Here is a 23,130-nt window from a genome sequence, read left to right on the forward strand (position 1 = left end):
TGCTGAGTATCTCCCTCTCCCAATTTACACCCATTCAAATAGTGCTGTGCCTTCCTATTGGTTTTGAAGTGGGTAACCTCACATCTATCCACATTATACTGCATATGCCCACTCGTAATGTGGAGATGCCAGCATTGGACTGGGGTAAACACAGTAAGAAGTCTCACAACACCAGGTTAAAGTCCAACAGGTTTATTTGCCCCTTCATCAGATGAATGGGAGTTCTGTTCACAAACAGGATACATAAAGACACAAACTCAATTTACACAATAATGATGGGAATGCAAATCTTCACAAGTAATCAAGTCTTAAAGGTATAGATAACCTGAGTGGAGAGAGCATTAAGCACAGGTTAAAGAGACGTGTATTGTCTCCAGACAGGATAGTAAGTGAGATGTTGCAAGTCCAGGCAAATTGTGGGCGTTACAGATAGTGTGACATGAACCCAAGATCCCAGTTGAGGCCGTCCTCATGTATGCAGAACTCGGCTATCAGTCTCTGCAGAGACCACATTTTGTTACCTCCACGACTTGCCTGGGCTTGCAAAATCTCACGAACCGTCCTGTCCGGAGACAATACACACTCTTTAACCTGTGCTTAATGCTCTCTCCACTCGCACTGTCTGTACCTTTAAGACTTGATTAGCTGTAAAGACTCGCATTCCAGTCATTTTTTGTAAATTGAGTTTGTGTCTTTACTTGCCCTGTTTGTGAACAGAACTCCCACTTACCTGACGAAGGAGTAGCGCTCCGAAAGCTAGTGGCTTTTGCTACCAAATAAACCTGGTGTTGTGAGACATCTTACTATGCCCACTCACTCAGCCTGTCCAAATCATGCTGAAGCATCTCTTAATCCTCCTCACAGCTCATCCTCCCACCCAACTTTATCATCTGCAAATTTGGAGATAATACATTTAATTCCCTCTTCCAAATCATTAATATATAATGTGAGCACAGATCCCTGTGGAACCCCACTCATCACTGCCTGCCAAGTGGAAAAAGACCCATTTATGTCTATCAGTTAACCAGCTTTCTATCCATCCCAAGACATTGCCTGGAATCCCATGTGCTTTAGCTTTATATAACTCACCGCCACTTCTCTTCCAGGAATGCCTACCCTGAAGAAGTACTGCTCTTCTCTCCCACAGGATGTCCGTATATTTTACTCCCATCCACCTTCACTGCATTCCATTTCTCTAAGTGTTGGACAAGGTATTTACCAAGACTCGCTTCCACAGCCACACTTCCTTCCTCAGTGACTGTCTTCGTCTTCGACTTACCCCACATGGATTTCAACTCAAATTCCACCCCACATGTAATCTCCTGGATTACAGGTACCTCCAGGATACACAACATTCTTTGAACTGCTGTTTTCGCAGTATCCTGAAAGCCACACTCAGTTCCATGTGCCACCACATAAAGACACTCAACATCTCTCTCCAGCAACACTGTCTTACTCTCTCTCAAAGCTGTCCCTGTCCCCAGTGTCATTTCATCCTCCGCATCATTTGATGTCTTAAAAAAACTTTCCTGTTTCTTGCAGATGTAAAGGAACGCAAGCTTCAACAACTTATCAATACCATTGCCCATCCAAGGCCCTCCACCAGTCCATCTCTTCTTACAAACAACAAAAGAACAAAGAACAACCCAGCACGGGAAACAGGCCCTTCGGCCCAACGAGCCCGCGCCGCCGCATCACCCTACACCTATTCTACCCTGCATGTCTACGAATGGAACCCCTAACTTAGCCCCAGACTTTGTCAGGTCTTCACTGTACCCTCCAACTTTTCCCTCTCTGAGGTTGAGCATGCTATTCTCAGCAAAGTACTCAGTTTGTACCCTTACGTCCCCAGTCAATGAATTCCGGGCTCAACATGATATTGAACTCTTCCTCCATCGCCTTCTTCTCCATGCTCACTTTTTTGGGCAAGAGTCCTCCCCTCAGTTCCTCAGATTCTTTCATATGCCCCCAATATTCTACCTCCAATTGGACACCCCCACCGGGACAATTACCTGTCCTCGATCTTTTCATTGGGAACTGTTGTCGGGACATTGGCTGTCTCAATTTTTCTGTGCCCCTCACCCATTCCAATCACTCTCCTTCCGAACCTTCCACTCTTTGCTCCCTCAGATCCAACCCTGACACTGTCAAAACTGCGATGAAGCGGGTGCTGTTGTCGTCTGGCACATTGACCTCTACCACGCAGAGGCTGAGCACCAACTCTCAGATACTTCCTCCTACCTCTTCCGGGCCACGACTGCATCACTGAACATCAAGCCATCATCTCCAACACCGTCACCGGCCTCATTTATCTCTGGATGCCTTCCCCCCACAGCTTCCAACCTCATAGTCTCCCAATCCCAGACAGCCCGTTTCTACCTACTTCCCAAAATCCACAAAAGGACTTTCTGGTGTGTCAGCATGCTCCTGACCCACTGAACTTATCTCCTCTTACCTTGACTCCATCCACAATCCCCTGGTCCATTCCCTCCCCATCTACATCCAGGATTCCTCTGATGCCCTTTGTCAAATTGACAGTTTCCAGTTTTCAGGCCCTAACCGCCTCCTATTTACCATGGATGTGCAATCTCTCTACACCTCCATCCCACACCAGGATGGCCTGAGAGCTCTTCGCTTCTTTCTTGAAAAGAGGCCTAAACAATTCCCATCCACCACCGCTCTCCTCTGCCTGGCTGAACTTGTTCTATCTCTCAGCAACTTCTCCTTTACCTCATCCCACTTTCTCCAAATCAAAGGAGTAGCAATGGGGAGTAGTAATGGGACCTCACTAAACTTTTCTTTTTATGGGCTATGTAGAACATTCCTTGTTCCAGGCCTACCTAGAGAAGAACATAAGAACATAAGAAATAGGAGCAGGAGCAGGCCATCTAGCCCCTCGAGTCTGCCCCACCATTCAATAAGATCATGGCTGATCTGAAGTGGCTCAGTTCCACTTTCCCGCTTTCTCCCCATAACCCTTAATTCCCCTGCCTACCAAAAAGATCCCCTCCCACAACTCCTTCACCGGTACATCGATGACTATCTTGGGGCCGCTTCATGCTCTCACTTAAACTTCAAAAAATTCATCAACTTCGCTTTCAGTTTCCACCCCTCCATCACCTTCACCTAGTCCATCTCAGATACTTCCCTTCCCTTCCTTGACCTTTCTGTCTCTATTTCCAGCAACAGACTATCTACCAATATCCATTACAAGCCCATTGACTCCCACAGCTATTTGAACTGCAGCTCTTCACACCCGACATCCTGTAAAGATTCCATTCCTGTCTCTCAGCTCCTTACCTCTGTTGTATTTGATCCGATGATGCCACTTTCAAAAGTGGTGCTTCTAACATGTGCTCCTTTTTCCTCAATCGTAGATTCCCATCTACAGTTGTCAACAGGGCCCTCAACAGGAGCAGTCATCTCCCACGCCAGTACCCTCACCCCCACCCCCTTCTCCCAAAACAAGAACAAAGAGCAAAAAAAATGACAGCCCTTTGGCCTTCCAAGCCTGCACTGACCATGCTGCCCGGCTTAACTAAAACTGTCTAATCTTCCGGAGACCATATCCCTCTATTCCCAAATGATTCATGTGTTTGTCAAGATGCCCCTTATTGGTCACCTGCACTACCTCCCCAGCAGCAAGTTCCAAGCACCTACCACCCTTTGTGTAAAAAACCTGCCGCGTACATCTCTTTTAAATCTGTAATTGATTCTTCCACCCTGCCTCTCATAATTTTGTAGACTTCTATCAGGTCGCCCCTCAACCTCCATCGTTCCAGTGAGAACAAACCAAGTTTCTCCAACCTCTCCTCATAGCTAATGCCCTCCATACCAGGCAGCATCCTGATAAATCTTTTCTGTACCCTCTCCAAAGCCTCCACATCCTTCCGGTGATGCGGCGACCAGAATTGAACACTACATTCCAAGTGCAGCCTAACTAAGGTTTTATAAAGCTGCAACATAACTTGCCAATTTTTAAACTCAGTGCCCCGACTGATGAAAGTAAGCATGCTGTATGCCTTCTTGGCTATCTTCTCCACCTGCATTGCCACTTTCAGTGACCTGTGTACCTGTACACCCAGGTCCCTCTGCTGATCAATACTCTTAAGAGTTCTGCCATTTACTGTATATTTCCCATCTGTATTACACCTTCTAAAATGCATTACCTCGCAGTTGTCCGGATTAAACTCCATCTACCATCTCTCCAGTCAAGTGTCCAACCGATCTATATCCTGCAGTATCCTCTAATGGTCCTCATCGCTATCTGCAAATCTACCAACCTTTCTGTCATCCGCAAACTTACTGATCAAACCACTTACATTTTCCTCCAAATCATTTATATATATTACGAACAGCAAACGTACCAGCACTGATCCCTGAGGAACGCCACTTGACACACAGCCCTTTGTTCAGAAACACACCCTTCCACTGCTACCTTCTGTCTTCTTTGACCAAGCCAGTTTTGTATCCACTTTGCCAGCTCACCTCTGATCCTGTGCGACTTCACCTTCTGCACTGGTCTGCCATGTCAAAGGACTTACTGAAGTCCATGTAGACAACATCACTGCCCTACCCTCATCAATCATCTTCGTCACTTCCTCAAAAAACTCGAACAAGTTTGTGAGACACAATCTTCCCTTCACAAAATCATGTTGCCTCTCACTAATACATCCACTTATTTCCAAGTGGGAATCAATCCTATCTCAAAGAATCCTCTCCAATAATATCCCTACCGCTGAATAGAAGGCTCACCATTCTGTAATTACCTGGATTACTCTTGCTCCCCTTCTTAAACAAAAGAACATCATTGGCTATTCTCCAATCCTCTGGGACCTCCCCTATGATGTAGAGATGGGGTAAACACAGTAAGAAGTCTCACAACACCAGGTTAAAGCCCAACAGATTTATTTGCAGCAAACTCTAGTGGTGTTTGCTACCAAATAAACCTGTTGGACTTGAACCTGGTATTGTGAGACTTCTTACTGTGACCTCTCCTATAGCTAGTGAGGATACAAAGATTTGTCTCAAGGCCCCAGCAATTTCCTCCCTCGCCTCTCTCAGTATTCTGGGGTATATCCATCAGGCCCTGATGGATATACCTTAATGTTTCTCAAGAACCCCAATACCTCCTTTTTGATCTCAACATGACTCAAATTATCTACACATCCTTTCCCAAATTCATCATCCACCAAATCCTTCTCTTTGGTAAATATTGATGCAAATATTCATTTAATACCTCGCCCATTTCCTCTGGCTCCAAGCACAGATTCCCTTCCTTGTCCTCAGTGGGCCAACCCTCTCCCTAGCTACTCTTTTGCTCTTTATATATGTATAAAAAGCATTGGCATTTTCCTTAATCCTGCTGGCCAGTGCTTTCTCGTGACCTCTTTTAATCCTCCTTACTTCTTGCTTCAGATTCTTTCTACTTTCCTTGTATTCCATGCTTGCTTCGTGTGTTCTCGGTCTTATAGCTTTGACAAATGCTTCCTTTTTTCTTTGACTAGGCTCACAATATCTCTCGTTATCCAAGGTTCCCAAAACTTGCCATACTTATCCTTCATCCTTACAGGAATGTGCTGGTCCTGAATCCCTATCGACTTGCTCTTAAAAGCCTCCAGATGTTGATTTGCCCTCCAACATGTGCCTCCAATCTACATTCTTCAGTTCCTGCCTAATATTGTTGTAATTAGCCTTCTCCCAATTTAGCACCTTCACTTAAGGACTACACTTATCTTTATCCATCAGTAACTTAAAGCTTACTGAATTGTGGTCACTGTTTCCGAACTGCTCCCCTATTGAACCATCAACCACCTGGCCAGGCTCATTCCCCAATCCAGTATGGCCCCTTCCCTAGTTGGACTATCTACATACTGTTTCAAGAAGTCTTCCTGGATGCTCCTTACAAACTCTGCCCCATCCACGCCCCTAGTGCTCAGTGAATCCCAATCAATACACAGGAAGTTAAGATCTCCTACCACAACAACCATGTTACTTTTACATCTTGCCAAAATCTGGCTACATATTTGTTCTTCTATCTTACGCTAGCTGTTGTGGCCTATAGTAAACCCCCAACAGTGTGACTACACCCTTCCTATTCCTGAGCTCTACCCATATTGCATCACTGTTTGAGGTGTCCTCCCAGAGTACAGCTGTGATATTCTCCTTAACCTGTAGTGCAACTCCCCCACCCCTTTTACATCCCTCTCTATCCCGCCAGAAACAACTGTATCCTGGAATGTTAAGCTGCCAATCCTGTCCTTCCCTTAACCAAGTCTCTGTAATGGCAACAACATCATGGTTCCTAGTTCTAATCTAAGCGCTAAGTTCATCTGCCTTAGCTGTTACACTTTTCACGTTGAAACAAATGCACTTCAGGCCACCAAACCCTCTTTGATTAGCAACCACACCCTGCCTGCTCTTTCGGAGTCTTACTGGCCCTATTCCCTGGTTCCACTTCAGCTAATTCACCTTTACTTTGGTTCTCACCCCTCCTACCAAACTAGTTTAAATCCTCCCGTGTGACACTAGCAAACCTCCCGGCCAGAATACTTATGCCCTTTCGGTTTTGATGCAATCTGTCCTTCTTGTACAGGTCCCAACTGCCCTAGAAGAGACCTCAATGGTCCAGGCATCTGAAACCCTCCCTCCAACACCAGCTGCATAGCCACGTATTGAGCTCCACTATCTTCCTATTCCTAGCCTTACTAGAACGTGGCACAGGGAGTAATCCTGAGATTACAACCCTGGAGGTCCTGCTTTTTAACTTTCTACCTAGCTCCCTAAACTGTTGCTGCAGGACGTCATCACTCCTGCTATCTATGTCGTTAGTACCAATATGTACCACGACCTCTAGCTGTTCACCCTCTCCTTTCAAAATGCTTTCTGCCCATTCAGAGACATCCTGGACCCTGGCATCAATGAGGCAACATACATCCTGGAGTCTCTTTCACATCCAAAGAAGCGCCTATCTGCACCCCTAAATATAAAGGATAGAGTCCCCCTTGTTTCACATTTCACCCCACCAGCCTCCACATGCAAAGCATAATCCTCCGCCATTTTTGCCAACTCCAGCATGATGCCAGCACCAAACACATCTTCCTTCACTCCGTCTGTCAGCATTCCGCAGGGAACATTCCCTTCAGGATAACTCCTCCACTATAGTCCATTCCTCCACTATACCCAACCCCTCTCCTGTCACTCATGTCATCTTCCCATGCAATCGTGTCCTTCCTGTCCCTTTACGTCTTCTATGCTTACTATCCAAGGTCCAAGGTTAAGCAGCATTTCACTTGCACTTCCTTCAATTTGGTGAATTGCATTCGCTGTTCACAATGTGGTCTCCTCTGTATCGGAGAGACCAAGCATACACTGGGTGGTCGCTTTGCTGAGCACCTTCAGTCAGGACCCTGACCTTCTGGTTGCTTGCCATTTTAACACATGATCCTGCTCCCATGCCTACATATCTATCCTTTGGCTTGCTGTAATGTGATGTGGAGATGCCGGCGCTGGACTGGGGTATACACAGACAGAAGTCTCACAACACCAGGTTAAAATCCAACAGGTTTATTTGGTAGCACAAGCCACTAGCTTTCACAGCGCTGCCCCTTCATCAGGTCAGAACTCCCACTCACCTGATGAAGGGGTGATGCTCCAAAAGCTAGTGGCTTGTGCTACCAAATAATACTATTGGACTTTAACCTGGTGTTGTGAGACTTCTTGCTGTAATGTTCCAGCGAAGCTCAACGCAAACTGGAGGAACAGCATCTCATCTTTTGGTTAGGCACTTTAAAGCCTAAGGTCTCAACATTGAATTCAACAGTTTCAGATGATTTGTTCCACCCTACCTCAGCCCCCTTTGTTTTCATTCTATTTTAATTAATTTTTTACTGTTCTCTACCTTTTATTTCTTGTCTTTATTTTTCTTCCCCCCTCTTCACTTTACCCCCTTCCCTTCCCTTTTCTCCTCCTTTACTTCCCCCTTTCTAAATTTTACCTTTGTCCCATACATTCTCCTCCCCACCCCCACATCTTCATCTGTCACACCTTACAGCCTCTCTGCCATTTGGCCATTCACATCTTTTATTAGCGTGGATAGAGGATCGGTTGTCAAATAGGAGGCAGAGAGTGGGTGTCAATGGGTGCTATTTGGATTGGCGGATGGTGACTAGTGGAGTGCCCCAGGGGTCGGTGCTGGGGCCTCAGCTATTTACCATTTATATAGATGATCTGGAGGAAGGAACCAAGTGCAAGGTGTTGAAATTTGCTGATGACACAAAGAAAAGTAGAACAGCAAATTGTGCGGAGGGTGTGGAAAGCCTGCAGAGGGATCTAGATAGGCTGAGCGAGTGGGCGAGGACCTGGCAGATGGAATACAATGTTGGCAAGTGTGAGGTTATCCACTTTGGTAGGAATAATAGTAGGAAGGACGACTACTTTACAGGGCGAAAAGCTGCAGCATGCTACAGTGCAGAGGGACCTGGGGGTCCTTGTGCATGAGTCGCAAAAACCCAGCCTACAGGTGCAGCAGGTGATCAGGAAGGCAAATGGAATGCTGGCCTTCATAGCGAGGGGGATTGAATATAGAAGTAGGGCGGTCTTGCTGCAACTGTACAGGGCACTGGTGAGGCCACAGCTGGAGTACTGTGTGCAGTTTTGGTCGCCGCACTTACGCAAGGATATTTTGGCCTTGGAGGGAGTGCAGAGGAGGTTCACTAGGCTGATACCGGAGTTGAGGGGGTTGAGCTATGAAGAGAGGCTGAATAGACTGGGCTTGTACTCGTTAGAGTTTAGAAGGATGAGGGGGGATCTTATTGAGACGTATAAGATGATGAATGGGATGGATAGGGTAGAGGTGGAGAGACTCTTCCCGCTCAGAAAGGACAGTAGGACTAGGGGGCACAGCCTCAAGATAAAGGGGGGGGCGGTTTAGAACAGAGTTGAGGAAGAACTTCTTCACTCAAAGGGTGGTGAACCTCTGGAATTCTCTGCCCGTTGAAGTGGTGGAGGCTACCTCGCTAAATATATTTAAGACGCGGGTAGTCACGTTTTTGGTAGGCAAGGGGATTAAGGGTTATGGGGAGAAAGCGGGAAAGTGGAACTGAGCCACTTCAGATCAGCCATGATCTTATTGAATGGCGGGGCAGGCTCGAAGGGTTAGATGGCCTACTCCTGCTCCTATTTCTTATGTTCTTATGTTCTTATTCTCTCTGTGGACAGCCATTAGCAGTCTTTTCCCCTGGATTCTGTGGCTGTGACTCATCTTCATTCCCTCACCCTGCAGTATAAATATCTCCCACTTTCTATGCCTTTTAGCTTTGACAAAGGATCATCTGAACTCGAAACGACAGGCCTTTTCTCTCCCTACAGGTACTGCCAGACCTGCTGAGATTTTCTCTTTTGGTTTCAGATTCCAGCATCCGCAGTACTTTGCTTTCATTATTACTTTATATAGTAGTCTGTTATGTGAGACATTGTCAAAAGCTTTCTAAAAGTTTAATAAACCACATCCACTGGTTCTCCTTGGTCAAGGCTACTAGTTACATCCTCAAAGTCGTCCAATAAACTTGTCAAGCATCATTTCCTCTTTGTAAATCCATGTTGACTTTTTCTGATTACACCACTACCTTCCAAATGCTGAGCAATGGAATCCTTGATAATTCAGCCGTGGACACAAAAAGACTCCTAGAATCATAGAAATTCTACAGTGCAGAAAGAGGCCATTTGGCCCATCGAGGGGGGATCTTATAGAGACGTATAAGATAATGAAAGGGATGGATAGGGTAGAGGTAGAGAGATTCTTCCCGCTTAGAAAGGATAGCAGGACTAGAGGGCACAGCCTCAAGATAAGGGGGTTGCAGTTTAGATTGGAGTTGAGGAAGAACTTCTTCACTCAAAGGGTGGTGAATCTCTGGAATTCTCTGCCCGTTGGAATACTACACATTACTTATGTTCTTATGAGTCTGCACCGACCACAATCCCACTCAGACCCTACCCCCATATCTCTACATATTTACCCACTAATCCCTCTACCCTATACACCTCAGGACACTAAGGGGCAGTTTTAGCATGGCCAATCAACCTAACCTACGCATCTTTGGACTGTGGGAGGAAACCGGTGCAAACCGGAGGAGACACGAGGAGAATGCGCAAACCCCTCAAGGAAATCAAACCCAGGTCCCTGGAGCTGTGAAGCAGCAGTGCTAATCACTGTGCTACTGTGCCATCCTGAGTCCTTGTGAAACAGTCCTTGTAAAATTGAAACCACCTGTACTGATGGGGGAAGTAGGATGGAATGGAGATGGAGAGAGCAGCTGATTGTGGAAGGTGGCATTCACCTATGGGGCTCAAGTTGTCATCACGAGACAGGGCCATTGTGCCAGTATCCCAGGTATGGTCTAACTCGGCCTTGTATAATTTTAGCAAGGCTTCCCTATATTTGTATTCCATCCCCTTTGAAATAAAAACCAACATTCCATTTGCCTTCTCAATTACCTGCTGAATTTGCATGCTCGTTTTTTGTGTTTCATGCACAAGGGCCCCCAAATCCCACTGTATGGAGTTTCCTGCATTCTATCTCCTTCTAAATTATGGTCAGCTCCTTTACTCTTCCTAATAAATTGCATAATTTCACATTTTCCTACATCTGCCAAGTTTTTGCCCAACCAACCTGTCTGTATCCTGCTGCATATTCTTCATGTCATCCTCACCACTTGCCTTACCGTACACTCACTTCCCTCATCCAAGTCATTGGATACATATTGTAAATAATTCTGGCCCCAACACTGATCTCTGTGGAACTCTACTAATAAAAAGTCTGACAACACCAGGTTTAAGTCCAACCGATTTATTTGATAGTACACTCATTAGCTTTCGGGTTAGTCCCTTCGTCAGGTGAATGGAGAGTTCTCTCCATTTTAACACATTTAACAAATTAGGTTGCAATTTTAGAAATATTACTTACTTTGTACCTATAGTTACCTTAAGCACTTTAACAAGTAATAGATTTAATGCAATAATTATGTAATCCCAGTACCAATTTTAACTGCTATTTAGTGGAAACTATGTGGAGTTGGCACATTCTCCCCATGGCTTGTGGATTTCCTCCGGTGCTCCAGTTTCCAACCACAGCCCAAAGATGTGTGGGTTAGGTTAATTGGTCATGCTACATTGACCCTAGTGCCAGGGGATTAGCAGGGTAAATATATGGGGTTATGGAAATAGGACCTGGGTGGGATTGTCTTTGTGCAGACTCAATGGGCTGACTGGCATCCTTTTGCACTGTAAGGATTCTATGAATATTTTATGTCTCCTCTTTGTTTCCTGTTGCTCAGCCAAATTTATATTGGAGGAAGGCAATGGCCTACTGGTATTATCTCTCTATTAATCCAGAGACTCATATTCTGGGGACCTGTATTTGAATCCAGCCACAGCAGATGGTGGAGTTTGAATTCAATCGAAGAAAATCTAGAATTAAGAATCCACTGATGACCATGAAACCATTGTCGATTGTCGGAAAAACCTATTTGGTTCACTAACGTCCTTTAGGGAAGGAAATCTGCTATCCTTACCCGGTCTGGCCCATGTGTGACTCCAGGGCCACAGCAACGTGGTTGACTTGCAACTGAACGAGGGCTACTCGGGATGGGCAATAAATGCCGATCAGCCAATGATGCCCTATCCCATCAATTAATAAAAAAATTAGTAACTTTTCTCACAGGTCTGTTGTGTCGCACTGTATCTTTTCCAAGTCTTTTTGATGAACACGAACATGATCAACATTGCTCCTCCCATCATCACTCTCTATTACTAATTCAAAATTCAAGTTAGTCAAACATAATTTTCCCTGAAGGAATTTATACTGGCTTTGCTTCATCAAATTGACTGTGACTATTAATTTCTTCCCAAATTATTATTTCTGGATGTTTCCCCATCACAGAGGTTAAACTGACTGGCTCATCTCTATACCTATTTTTGAACAGAGATTTGCAATTCTCCAGTCCTCTGACATCAGCCCTGAATCAAAGGAAAACAAAAATTATGGCTGGTGCCTCTGTAATTTCCACTCTCATTTTCCTCAGCATCTTTGGATGCATCATCCAATCCTGGTATCTTATCAACTTTAAATGTAGACAGCCTACCTAATAGCTCTTCCTGATCAATTTTAAATCCTTCAGCTGCCTGAACTTTCCAAAAAGCATTTGTTAAAATACTACACATAGTAAACAAGTTAACAGGCACTCTCCATTCACCTGATGAAGGGACTAACCCGAAAGCTGGTGAGTTTACTATCAATCGGTCGGACTTAAACCTGGTGTTGTCAGACTTTTTACTGTGTTTACCACAGTCCAACGCCAGCATATCCACATCATGAACTCTACTAGTTACAGGTTGCTATCCTGAAAATACCTCTCTTATCCCAACTGTCTTCCATCAGTTAACCTCTATTCTAGTATACTATCCGCAACACCATGGGCTCATATGTTTATTAAGTAGTCTTTTTGCATAGTATTTTAACAAATGCTTTTTGGAAAGTTCAGGCAGCTGAAGGATTTAAAATTGATCAGGAAGAGCTATTAGGTAGGCTGTCTACATTTAAAGTTGATAAGATACCAGGATTGGATGATGCATCCAAAGATGCTGAGGAAAATGAGAGTGGAAATTACAGAGGCACCAGCCATAATTTTTGTTTTCCTTTGATTCAGGGCTGATGTCAGAGGACTGGAGAATTGCAAATCTCTGTTCAAAAATAGGTATAGAGATGAGCCAGTCAGTTTAACCTCTGTGATGGGGAAACATCCAGAAATAATAATTTGGGAAGAAATTAATAGTCACAGTCAATTTGATGAAGCAAAGCCAGTATAAATTCCTTCAGGGAAAATTATGTTTGACTAACTTGAATTTTGAATTAGTAATAGTGATGATGGGAGGAGCAATGTTGATCATGTTCGTGTTCATCAAAAAGACTTGGAAAAGATACAGTGCGACACAACAGACCTGTGAGAAAAGTTACTAATTTTTTTATTAATTGATGGGATAGGGCATCATTGGCTGATCGGCATTTATTGCCCATCCCGAGTAGCCCTCGTTCAGTTGCAAGTCAACCACGTTGCTGTGGCCCTGGAGTCACACATGGGCCAGACCGGGTAAGGATAGCAGATTTCCTTCCCTAAAGGACGTTAGTGAACCAAATAGGTTTTTCCGACAATTGACAATGGTTTCATGGTCATCAGTGGATTCTTAATTCTAGATTTTCTTCGATTGAATTCAAACTCCACCATCTGCTGTGGCTGGGTTCAAATACAGGTCCCCAGAATATGATGCTCTGGATTAATAGAGAGATAATACCAGTAGGCCATTGCCTTCCCCCAATATAAAATTGGCTGAGCAACAGGAAACAAAGAGGAGACATAAAATATTCATAGAATCCTTACAGTGCAAAAGGATGCCAGTCAGCCCATTGAGTCTGCACAAAGACAATCCCACCCAGGTCCTATTTCCATAACCCCATATATTTACCCTGCTAATCCACTGGCACTAGGGTCAATGTAGCATGACCAATTAACCTAACCCACACATCTTTGGGCTGTGGTTGGAAACTGGAGCACCCAGAGGAAATCCACAAAGGCACAGGGAGAATGTGCCAACTCCACATCGACAGTGACCTGAGGCCAGAATGGAACCTGGAACCCTGGCACTGTTCTAACCACCATGCCATGATTAGTAAGTTTACAGATAACACCAACATTGGTGGCACAGTGGACAATAGGATAGTGAACAGTGAAGAAGGTTACCTTGGACTGCAACAGGATCTTAATCAATTGGGCCAGTGGGCTGATGAATGGCAGATGGAATTTAACTTAGAATAATGTGAGGTGATGCATTTTGGTAGATCAAACCAGGGCAGGATTTACTCAGTTAATGGTAGGTGGCTGGGGAGAGTTGTAGAACAAAGAGATCTCGGGGTACAGGTTCATAGCTCCTTGAAAGTGGAGTCACAGGTGGACAAAGCAGTGAAGAAGGCATTCAGCATGTTTGGTTTCATTGATCAGAATATGGAATACAGGAGTTGGGATGTCTTGTTGAAGTCATACAAGTCATCGGTAAGGCCACACTTGGAATACTGTGTACAGTTCTCATCACTCTATTATAAGAAGGATATTTATTATTAAACTAGAAAGAGTGCAGAAAAGGTTTACCAGGATGCTATTGGGACTTGAGAGGCTGGATAGACTAGGAATTTTTCCCCTGGAGCATAGGAGGCTTAGGGGTGATGTTATAAAATAATGAAGGGCATAGATACCTTTTCCCAAAGGTAGGGAAGTCTAAAACTAGAGGGCATTGGTTTAAGGGGAGAGGGGTGAGATACAAAAATGTCCAGAGGGGCAACTGTTTCACGCAGAGGGTGGCAAGTGTCTGAGACGAATTCCCAGAAGTAGTAGTAGAAGTGGGTACAATTTTGTCTCTCGGAAAGCATTTAGACAGTTACGTGGGTAAGATGGGTATAGAGGGATATAGGTCAGGGGCGGGATGAGGTTAGTGATAAAAATGGGGCAGCATGGACAAATTGAGCCGAAGGGCCTGTTTCCATGCTGTAAACTTCTCTGACTCAAAAAAGTAAGAATGAACAGTTATTTGTTGGACTGGAGGAATATTTACAGTGAAGTTTCCAAAAGGTTGGTATTGATACCCCTCTTCTTCCCGACATGTATTAATAATCTAGACTTTGGTGGGCAGGGGACAGCTTCAAAAATTGTTTACAAGTGGCAGATTAAGTTCAATACAGAGAAATGTGAAGTGATTCATTTTGATAGGGAGAACATGAAGACGCAATGAAAAAGGATACAAATCTAATGGAGGCAAGGAGTAGAATGTCCTTGGTGTATAGTGCATAAATTATTGAAGGTGGCAGGACAGATTGAGAGAGGATATGAGTTTTATTAATAGTGACATAGAATACAAGAGCAAGAAAGTTATGTTAAATTTGGACAGAATATTGGTTAGGTCTCAACTAGAATATTATGCCTGGTTCTGAGCACCACCAGATGTAAAAGCATGATAAAATGCAGAAAACATTCACAAGAATGACCAAAGGGACTATTAACTTCAGTTACAAGGATAGATTGGGAAAGTCGGTACTGTTTTCCTTGGAGTAGGTTGAGAGGAGATTTGATAGAGATGTTCAAAATCATGAGGAGTGGGCCAGAGTAGATAGAGAGAAACTGTTCCGACTGTAGAAGGATTACGAGCCAGACAGCACAGATTTAGGATGACTGGTTAAAGAAAAAATGTTGGAATGAGAAGAAGCTTTTTTCAGACAGCGAGTGGTTACGATCTGGAATGCTTGGCATGAGAATGCAATGGTGGTAGGTTCAGTTGAAAATTTCAAAAGGGAATTTTATTATTATATGAAAAGAGAGAATTCTCATAGCTATGGGGAAAGGCAGGGACATGGGTGATTTGCTCCTTCAGAGGCTCACTGAATATACAACAGCCTCTTTCTGTTGTGATTGTCAGTTATTGGGAGCACAGAATGGAGACTCCAAAGTCTGAATCTGTCAAGGAATGAGTCCTAACTTGGAAATTTAGTGTAGGTAAGATATCTCTGCTAAGATTTTCCTCAAGCTGTAATTTAGATTATCAGATTCTGACTTTAATCACTGCAAGCTTGTTTAAAAGCCTAGTTTGAAAGAAACTTCCTGGCAATGATCTGTCAATTTCATGGAAATAGTTGCCTAAATAAATGGCAATTGTTGTAGCAGGAAAACAATTTAGCAGTTGGAGCTTATGGTCACCAGTCCCTCATAAAAGCAGACAGGTTTTAGTGACAACACAGAATGGGAGAACAGAGTGAAGATGACAAGGATTGAGCAACAATGAGGAACGAATACTAACAAAGAATTTGGTTTTCATCTGAATTTAGTGGGTGGGAGAAGGAGTTGTTACATTTTATACTTTGATTGAGCTTTTAGGCATTGATTAGGTTAATAAGAATGGTTGGTTGGTTAGTTTTAAGATTTTGTTTCCTCTGAATAGTAGTTGAAATTGGTACCAGGATTATATAATTATTGCATTAAATCTATTACTTGTTAAAGTGCTTAAGGTAACTATAGGTACAAAGTGAGTAATATTTCTAAAACTGCAACCTAATTTGTTAAATAATGGTAGCAGGGTTGCAACTCTGGAACGCAGAACCTGGTAGACACCAAAGTGATCTGGAATTTGAGAAAATTTGGGTCTACAAATGACTCCAAGCAGTGATCTTGCTCCCTTGATATTTCTTAGCTCCACCTAAATTGATGCCACATTTTAATCCTCCAAACAAAGATCATTTCTCACTATTATATTGATATCCTGGTTTATTAACAATGTCACTTCACCTCCTTTTCCTTTCGATCCTTTCAAAATGTGAAGGAGCCTTAAATTAAATTCCCAGTCGTCACTTTGCAACCTCACCTCTGTAATCACTCTCAGAATCACAGAATCCTACAGTGTAGAAGAAGCCATCGAGTCTGACCAATGCCCTGACCTACCCACCTAATCCACTTGCCAGCACTTGATCCATAGCCTTGAATGTTACAGTGTGCAAGTACACTTCCAGGTACTTTTTAAAGGATGTGAGGCATCTCACCTCCACCACGCTCCCAGGCAGTGCATTCCAAACCATCACCACCCTCTGAGTAAAAAAGCTTTCCCTCAAATTCCCTCTAAACCTCTAACTGATCCTTCAATTAAGGGGAACAGCTGCTCCCTCATAATCTTAAGCACCTCAATCAGGTCTCCCCTCAGTTTTCTCTGCTCCAACCCCAACCTCTTCTCATAAATTAAATGTTCCATCCCAGGCAGCATCTTGGTGAATCTCCTCTGCACCCCTCCAGTATGTTCACGTCCTTCCTTATAATGTGGTGACCAGAACTGCACATAGGATTCCAGCTGTGGCCTCCCCAAAGTTCACAGATATCATAGAAACTCTGCTCTTGTAATCTATACCCCGATCGATAAAGGCAAGTGTGCCAGATATCCTTTTCACCACACCATTTACCTGCCTTTCTGCCTTCAGAGATCGATGGACAAACATACCAAGGTCCCTTTATTCTTCAGAACTTCCCAGTGTCAGATCTTTCAAAGTATACTTCAATGTCAAACTACTCCTTCCAAAGTGCATCACCTTACACTTTTCAGGATTAAATTCCATCTGCCATTTGACCATCTCATCTGTACCTTCCTGTAACCCAAGACACTAAACCTCACTGTTAACCACCCAGTAAATCTTTGTGTTATTGGCAAACTTGCTGATCCTTACTGATGACATAGTCATCTACATCATTTATGTAAATGATGAACAATCGGGGGCCGAGAACGGATCCATGTGCTATGCCACTGGTTGCTGGCCTCCAGTTGCTATAGCAGCCATCTATCATCACTCTCTGTCTCCTACTGCTCAGCCAATTATGTACCACCTGGTCAGATCACCCTGTATCCCATGTGCAATAGCCTTCTTAGTAAGTCTCCCATGTGGGACTTTGTCAAAGGCTTTGCTGAAATCCATGTAAACTACATCAACCGCACTATCCTCAGACACACACTTGGTTGGTTACATGCTCAAATAATTCAATCAAATTTGTTAGGCATGATCTCCCACTGATAATACCATGCTGACTGGGCCTGAACAAATCTTGCCTCTTCAAATGGAGATTGATTCTCTCCTTCACATCTTTTCCAGTAGTTTCCCAACCACAGACATAAGACTCACTGATCTGTAGTTCCTGGCTTGTCTCTACAACCTTTTTTAAATAGTGGGACAATATTAGCTGTTGTCCAATCCTCTGGCACCTCCCCGGTGGCCAGAGAGGAATTAAAAATTTGGGTCAGAGTCCCTGCAATTTCCTCTCTTGCCTCCCACAACAACCTGGGACACAGTTAGTCTGGGCCTGGAGATCTGTCCACTTTTAAGCCCGCCAACACCTCCAATACCTTGTCATTCCCAATGATAATTTTCTCTAGAGCCTCACAGCCTCTCTCCCTGAGTTCCATAACTACCTTCTCATTCTCATGGGTGAAATATTGATTTAACACCCTTCCAATGTCCTCTGCCTCCACCCACAAATTTCCCCCTTGGTCCCTAATGGGCCCTACTCTTTCCCTGGTTATCCTCTTCCCATCTCATACTGGCCTAATTCTATTTTTGCCATCAATTCATCCATCTTGTTATGAATGCACAGAGATTACAATCCTCTAATACTGTCCTTTCACCATAATTCTCTACTTTGACTTTTTTTTAAACTGATGCACTGTTAAGCGTGTACATGCTGTACCTTCCTGTCACACTCTGGATATCATTACCCGTATCGCAGCCCTTCACTATTGCACTGTCCTTTCTTTTGCACTTTTCAAATTTCTCCCCCTCTACTTCATTTAAAGCCTTCTCTAAAGCCTTAGTTAAATGATTAACCAGGATACTGACCCATCCTTGCTCAAGTTAAGGTCATTGGAAAGTTGGCATCTTCTTTCTCCAGTATTGGTGCCTCATGAATCGAAATCCAGTTCTCCAATACCAATCTTTCAGCCAAGTATTACTGACCATATGCCAATTTGCTTGTGGCTCGGGTTGTGGCTCTGATTTTAAAGTTAGCCCCTAATTGCTCCAATTCCTTAGCAGCCTGGTTCTAAATTATTTCCCTCCACCCATGAATCAAAGTTTCTCTCCAACATTAAGGGTCTAGTCCTGGTACTGAGCAGGCAACATAGCCTTCAGGGCTCATGTTCACAGCTACAGAAAACAATATCTATCCCCGTAACCGTGCTGTCCCCAACCAAAACCCTACATTTATTTTTACTCCCCCCACTTGTATTCCCTGTATTATGGTGTTGTGGTCAATTTGCTCATCCTCCTTGCAGTCCCTTGCTCTGGTCCACACAAGTTATAAGAATCTCAAACCTGTTGGACAACTGCAACAATCAGTGCTCCTCTATTAATAATTTCTGAGTCTGAATTCCTGCCTTACTCATAGTCACGCCCTCCTGAGCATAGAATAATCATAAATACCTCGCCTGTCTCCTGGAATAAAGTGTCCAGTTAGCTTCTCCCACCTCGAATCTTAAGTTCAGCCTCCAGTTCATCGACTCTGGACTAAAGCTCCTCGAGCTGCAGACATTACTGTAGAGCAACAGCACCCACATGCTACATCTCCAACAATTCACTTACCCTGCCATCTTTATTGTGTTCAAGTTAGTTCAGTATCTTTAAAGTTTAGAAGTATGTGTAGATATACCAAGTAGATTGATGAGTTAAGCTATGAATTTAAGGTAATGCTTACAGCTCCCCAGTATCGGTTTAAACGATTGCTCCTGTTCAAAGGAATGAACTCTTAGTTCACTAACCGAACACCTACCTTTCTTGTGTGATTAAAGCCATGAACTCTCACCAGCTTCTGGAGCCTGAAAGAAAAGATATAAAAAGCAGCAACTCCTTACCTCATCATCAAATTCCCACCTGAACCAAATTTTAAAATTGGCATTCAGGCCTCATCACACTCAAGCTCTGGATAGACTGAAGAATCAATAGCGAAGTAGTAAAGACATTTCAGGTCATCAAGATCCAACACAGGCAGAAAGTGGAAAATTACAAAACATGTAAATTAAAATGTAAAGTTGTAAAAATGTAAATTGTTGGAGGACTGGCAGAATATCCTTCAACAACCTTTAACAAAAGCATTACAGTAAGGCTGTTAAGAGTTTTGAAAACTGTGCAAGGGTGTATAGATGAGCTGGATCACTTCAGAGAACTTCAAAGAGGAATGCTCTTTTACAGCAGAGACAGAAAATATGATGTGTGCTATGAAAGGAAAGTGAATATACTACAGGAAACAATCTGCAAAAGCCAAATCACCATGTCTCAATTCCCAGTGCTCCTGTGTTTAAAGAACACAGATTGAATATAACAGATGAACACAGCATGTAACAGGTGGTGCACACCCAGGTGTGAAAGCATTGGCCCCTATATGAAGGAAACAAACAATGGGATTGTTCTAAGGGGAGAGTTTGAAAAGCAGCAGGTCTATGAAGATTGGAATGTAGTAAATACCACATAGAATTAACTAAGTAACATTCATCTGATCTCTAATTAGCATTTTTAAGCAAAGGCTTTTTAAGTTCATTTTCACAGTGGATTAAAAATAATAATTTCTTCAGATTTACTTCTGTCAAAAAGATGAATTCTGCAACTATCTCTGAAATCTAGGGAATTCCTCCTAATATGACCAGGTATCAATGCAGCAGGCATTGCTCCTGACATTTGGAAACCCTCCAAAAACTTAGGGCAGCACCTGAAGACGGTCAGTCAATGTAACTGCTCGATGAAATGAGAAAACATGAATCCACGGGCTGCTGGAAGCAGTTGTCTGCTGTAAGGACTCGCCATAATTCTGTATTGTCATGTGTGATAGGTTCAAAAAAAAGGATTGTTCCTCAATGAAGTTGAAATGATGAGCTTCTGACAAAAAATCATGAAATTGTGAAGACACAAAGTCTAGTCATGTCATCCTGTTCAAATTTTAACAGGAGTTCAAATTAATTTTTAATCATTAATCGGTCTCTATGGAGATTGTAACATAGGTAAGGCACAGTTAATTAAATTATATTCCACATCTGGGCATAACATTAAAATTAGACCTCAGTCATTCATGAATAAAGCAGTTTTTTGCAGCGAGGATTTTCCCCCCAGAGGTTAAGGATGTTAGGTTAGTTAAAATATGAGATTAAATTAAAAATCAACTGATTCTCAACAAAAATGACTGTAGAAGGTAGATGGCATAGAAACAGGCCATACTAGTACTTATCCTCAACTTGAATCTCCTCCTATCCTTTCTCATCTTAATCGACGATCATAACAAAAAAAACATATACAAACATACAAATTAGGAAGAGAAGCAAACCACTGACACTTTGAGCTATTCCACTATTCAAAAAGATCATGTCAGCCATGATCTATAATCTCAACTCTACACTTGGGTCTATCTCACATTACCTCTCACACCATGATATTCCATCTCTTCCTTCCTTGTTTGTTTGTCTAGCTTCTACTTAAATGCAACTACACAATTCACGATGATTTGCGGGAAGACAGTGGCAGTCAAGTGACACACACTCCATAACTGCTGAAATTTAAAGTCATAAATAAATTTGGAATTAAATTTATCATGACCATGAAACCATTGTCAATTGTCAGAAAAATCCATCTGGTTCACTAATGTCCTTGAAGAATATAAATCCATCATCCTTCTCTGGCCTAAATGTGCCTCCTGACCCACAGTAATGTGCTTGACTCTCAGTTACCCTCTGAACTGGTCAATCACACTACTGAGTTATACCAAACTGACAAAGTGACAAAGCTTACAAAAAGGAATGGAAACACTTGGTATCGAACGAAGCATCGGAAACATCAACAGGATACCTACCCCTATCCCTGCAAAGTCCACCAATATTGTACTGGAACAGCTTGGCTAGGGGTGTAGCTAGTTTTGGAGTCTTCAGTACAATTATCAGAATATTTTCAGGGGCGATAACCTTTGCAGTATCCAGTGTCTTCAGCTATTTATTGATATCACATGAAATGAATCAAATTGGCTGAAGACTGACAACTGTGATGCTGGGAATCTCCAGAGGAGGTTAAGATGGACCATCCACTTCTGGCTGAAGATTGTTGGAAGTGCTTCAACCTCTGATCTTTCGCTGTTTAGCATGAAAATATACATGAAAATATGAATTATACAAAAGAATTGCTACAGTGCAAAAGGAGGCCAATCAGCCCACAGGGTCTGCACCAATAATAATCTCACCCAGGCCCCTTTCCCACACCCTCAAGGGCAAATAGGGATAGGCAATAAATGCTGGTTCCCTGTGACTTTTTTCTTGTTATTCGTTTGGCACGGGCAGCACCATGGCATAGTTGTTAGCATTGTGCTGCCTCATAGCGCCAGGAACCCAGGTTCAATTCTGGCCTTGGAATGATTATGCTAGTTTACACATTCTTCCCATGTCTGCGTGGGTTTTGTCCGGGTCATCCAGTTTCATAGAATGATAAAATGCAGAAGCAACCCTTCGGCCTATCAAGTCTGCACTGACACATTAAAAGCACCTGAACTCCCACCTTATCCCATCTGCCAGCCCATAGCCCGGAATATTATGATGTGCCAAGCGCTCATTCAGGTACTTTTTAAAGGATGAGGCAAACCACCTCTAGCACCCTCCCAGGCAGCACATTCCAGACCACCACTACACTCTGGGTAAAAAAGTTTTCCTCATATTCCCCCAAACCTCCTGCTATCTGAACCTATGTCCCCTAGAGACTGACCCTCCAACTAAGGGGAACAGCTGCTCCTTATCCACTCTGTTCGTGTTCCTCATAATCTTGTACACCTTGATCAGGTCACCCCTCAGTCTTCTCTGCTCCAACAAAAACAACCCAAACCTACCCACCCTCTTTTCACAACTTAAACGTTTCATCCCAGGCAGCATCTTGGTGAATCTTCTCTGCATCCCCTCCATTGCTTTTTATCCATCCTTCCTTTGATGTGGTGACCAGAATTGCACACAATATTCTAGCTGTGGTCTCACCAAAGTTCTATACAACTCCAGCATGACTTCCCTGCTTTTGTAATCTATGCGTCCATTGATAAAGACAATTGTTCCAGATGCCTTTTTCACCAGCCTACTAACATGCCCTTCCATTTTCAGAGATCTGTGGACAAACATACCAACAGAACCTCCGAATGTCCTACCATTTATTAAATACTTCCTTGTCAAATTACTCCTCCCAAAGTGTATCAACTCACTTTTCACGGTTAAATTCTATCTGCCACTTACCTGCCCACTTGACCACCCGATCTATATCTTGTAATCCATGATACTCTGCCTCACTGTTAACCACTTGGCCAATCTTTGTGTGATCTCCAAACTTAAAAATCCTACCCCCACATAGTCATCAATGTAATTTGTATAAACAACTGAAAATAGGGGACCCAACACAGATCCCTGTGGCATGCCACTTGACACTGACTTCTAGTCTTCTTTCATCACCCTATGTAACCTACAATTGAGCCAATTTTGAATCCACTTTATCAAATTACGCTG

General features: G+C 43.2%; 1 protein-coding gene across 22 annotated transcripts in view; it reads right to left on the reverse strand.

Moving 5' to 3' along the window:
• The window catches only part of LOC145344815 (regulating synaptic membrane exocytosis protein 1-like), a 743,305-nt gene that overhangs the window by 518,877 nt on the left and 201,298 nt on the right, over window positions 1-23,130 (reverse strand). Inside the window, exon 1 of one of the 22 annotated variants that reach the window (XM_080191993.1) lies at window positions 19,392-19,484. The exons of the other annotated variants lie outside the window; for them this stretch is intronic. Coding sequence (XP_080048119.1) covers window positions 19,392-19,414 — 23 coding nt within the window. The 5' untranslated portion in view covers window positions 19,415-19,484. Of the gene's footprint in view, window positions 1-19,391; window positions 19,485-23,130 lie in introns of those variants that run through there. 22 annotated transcript variants of the gene reach the window in all.

The sequence above is a fragment of the Carcharhinus amblyrhynchos genome, chromosome 7 (assembly GCF_965287045.1).
Source record: "Carcharhinus amblyrhynchos chromosome 7, sCarAmb.v2.hapA, whole genome shotgun sequence".
Taxonomy (NCBI): domain Eukaryota; kingdom Metazoa; phylum Chordata; class Chondrichthyes; order Carcharhiniformes; family Carcharhinidae; genus Carcharhinus; species Carcharhinus amblyrhynchos.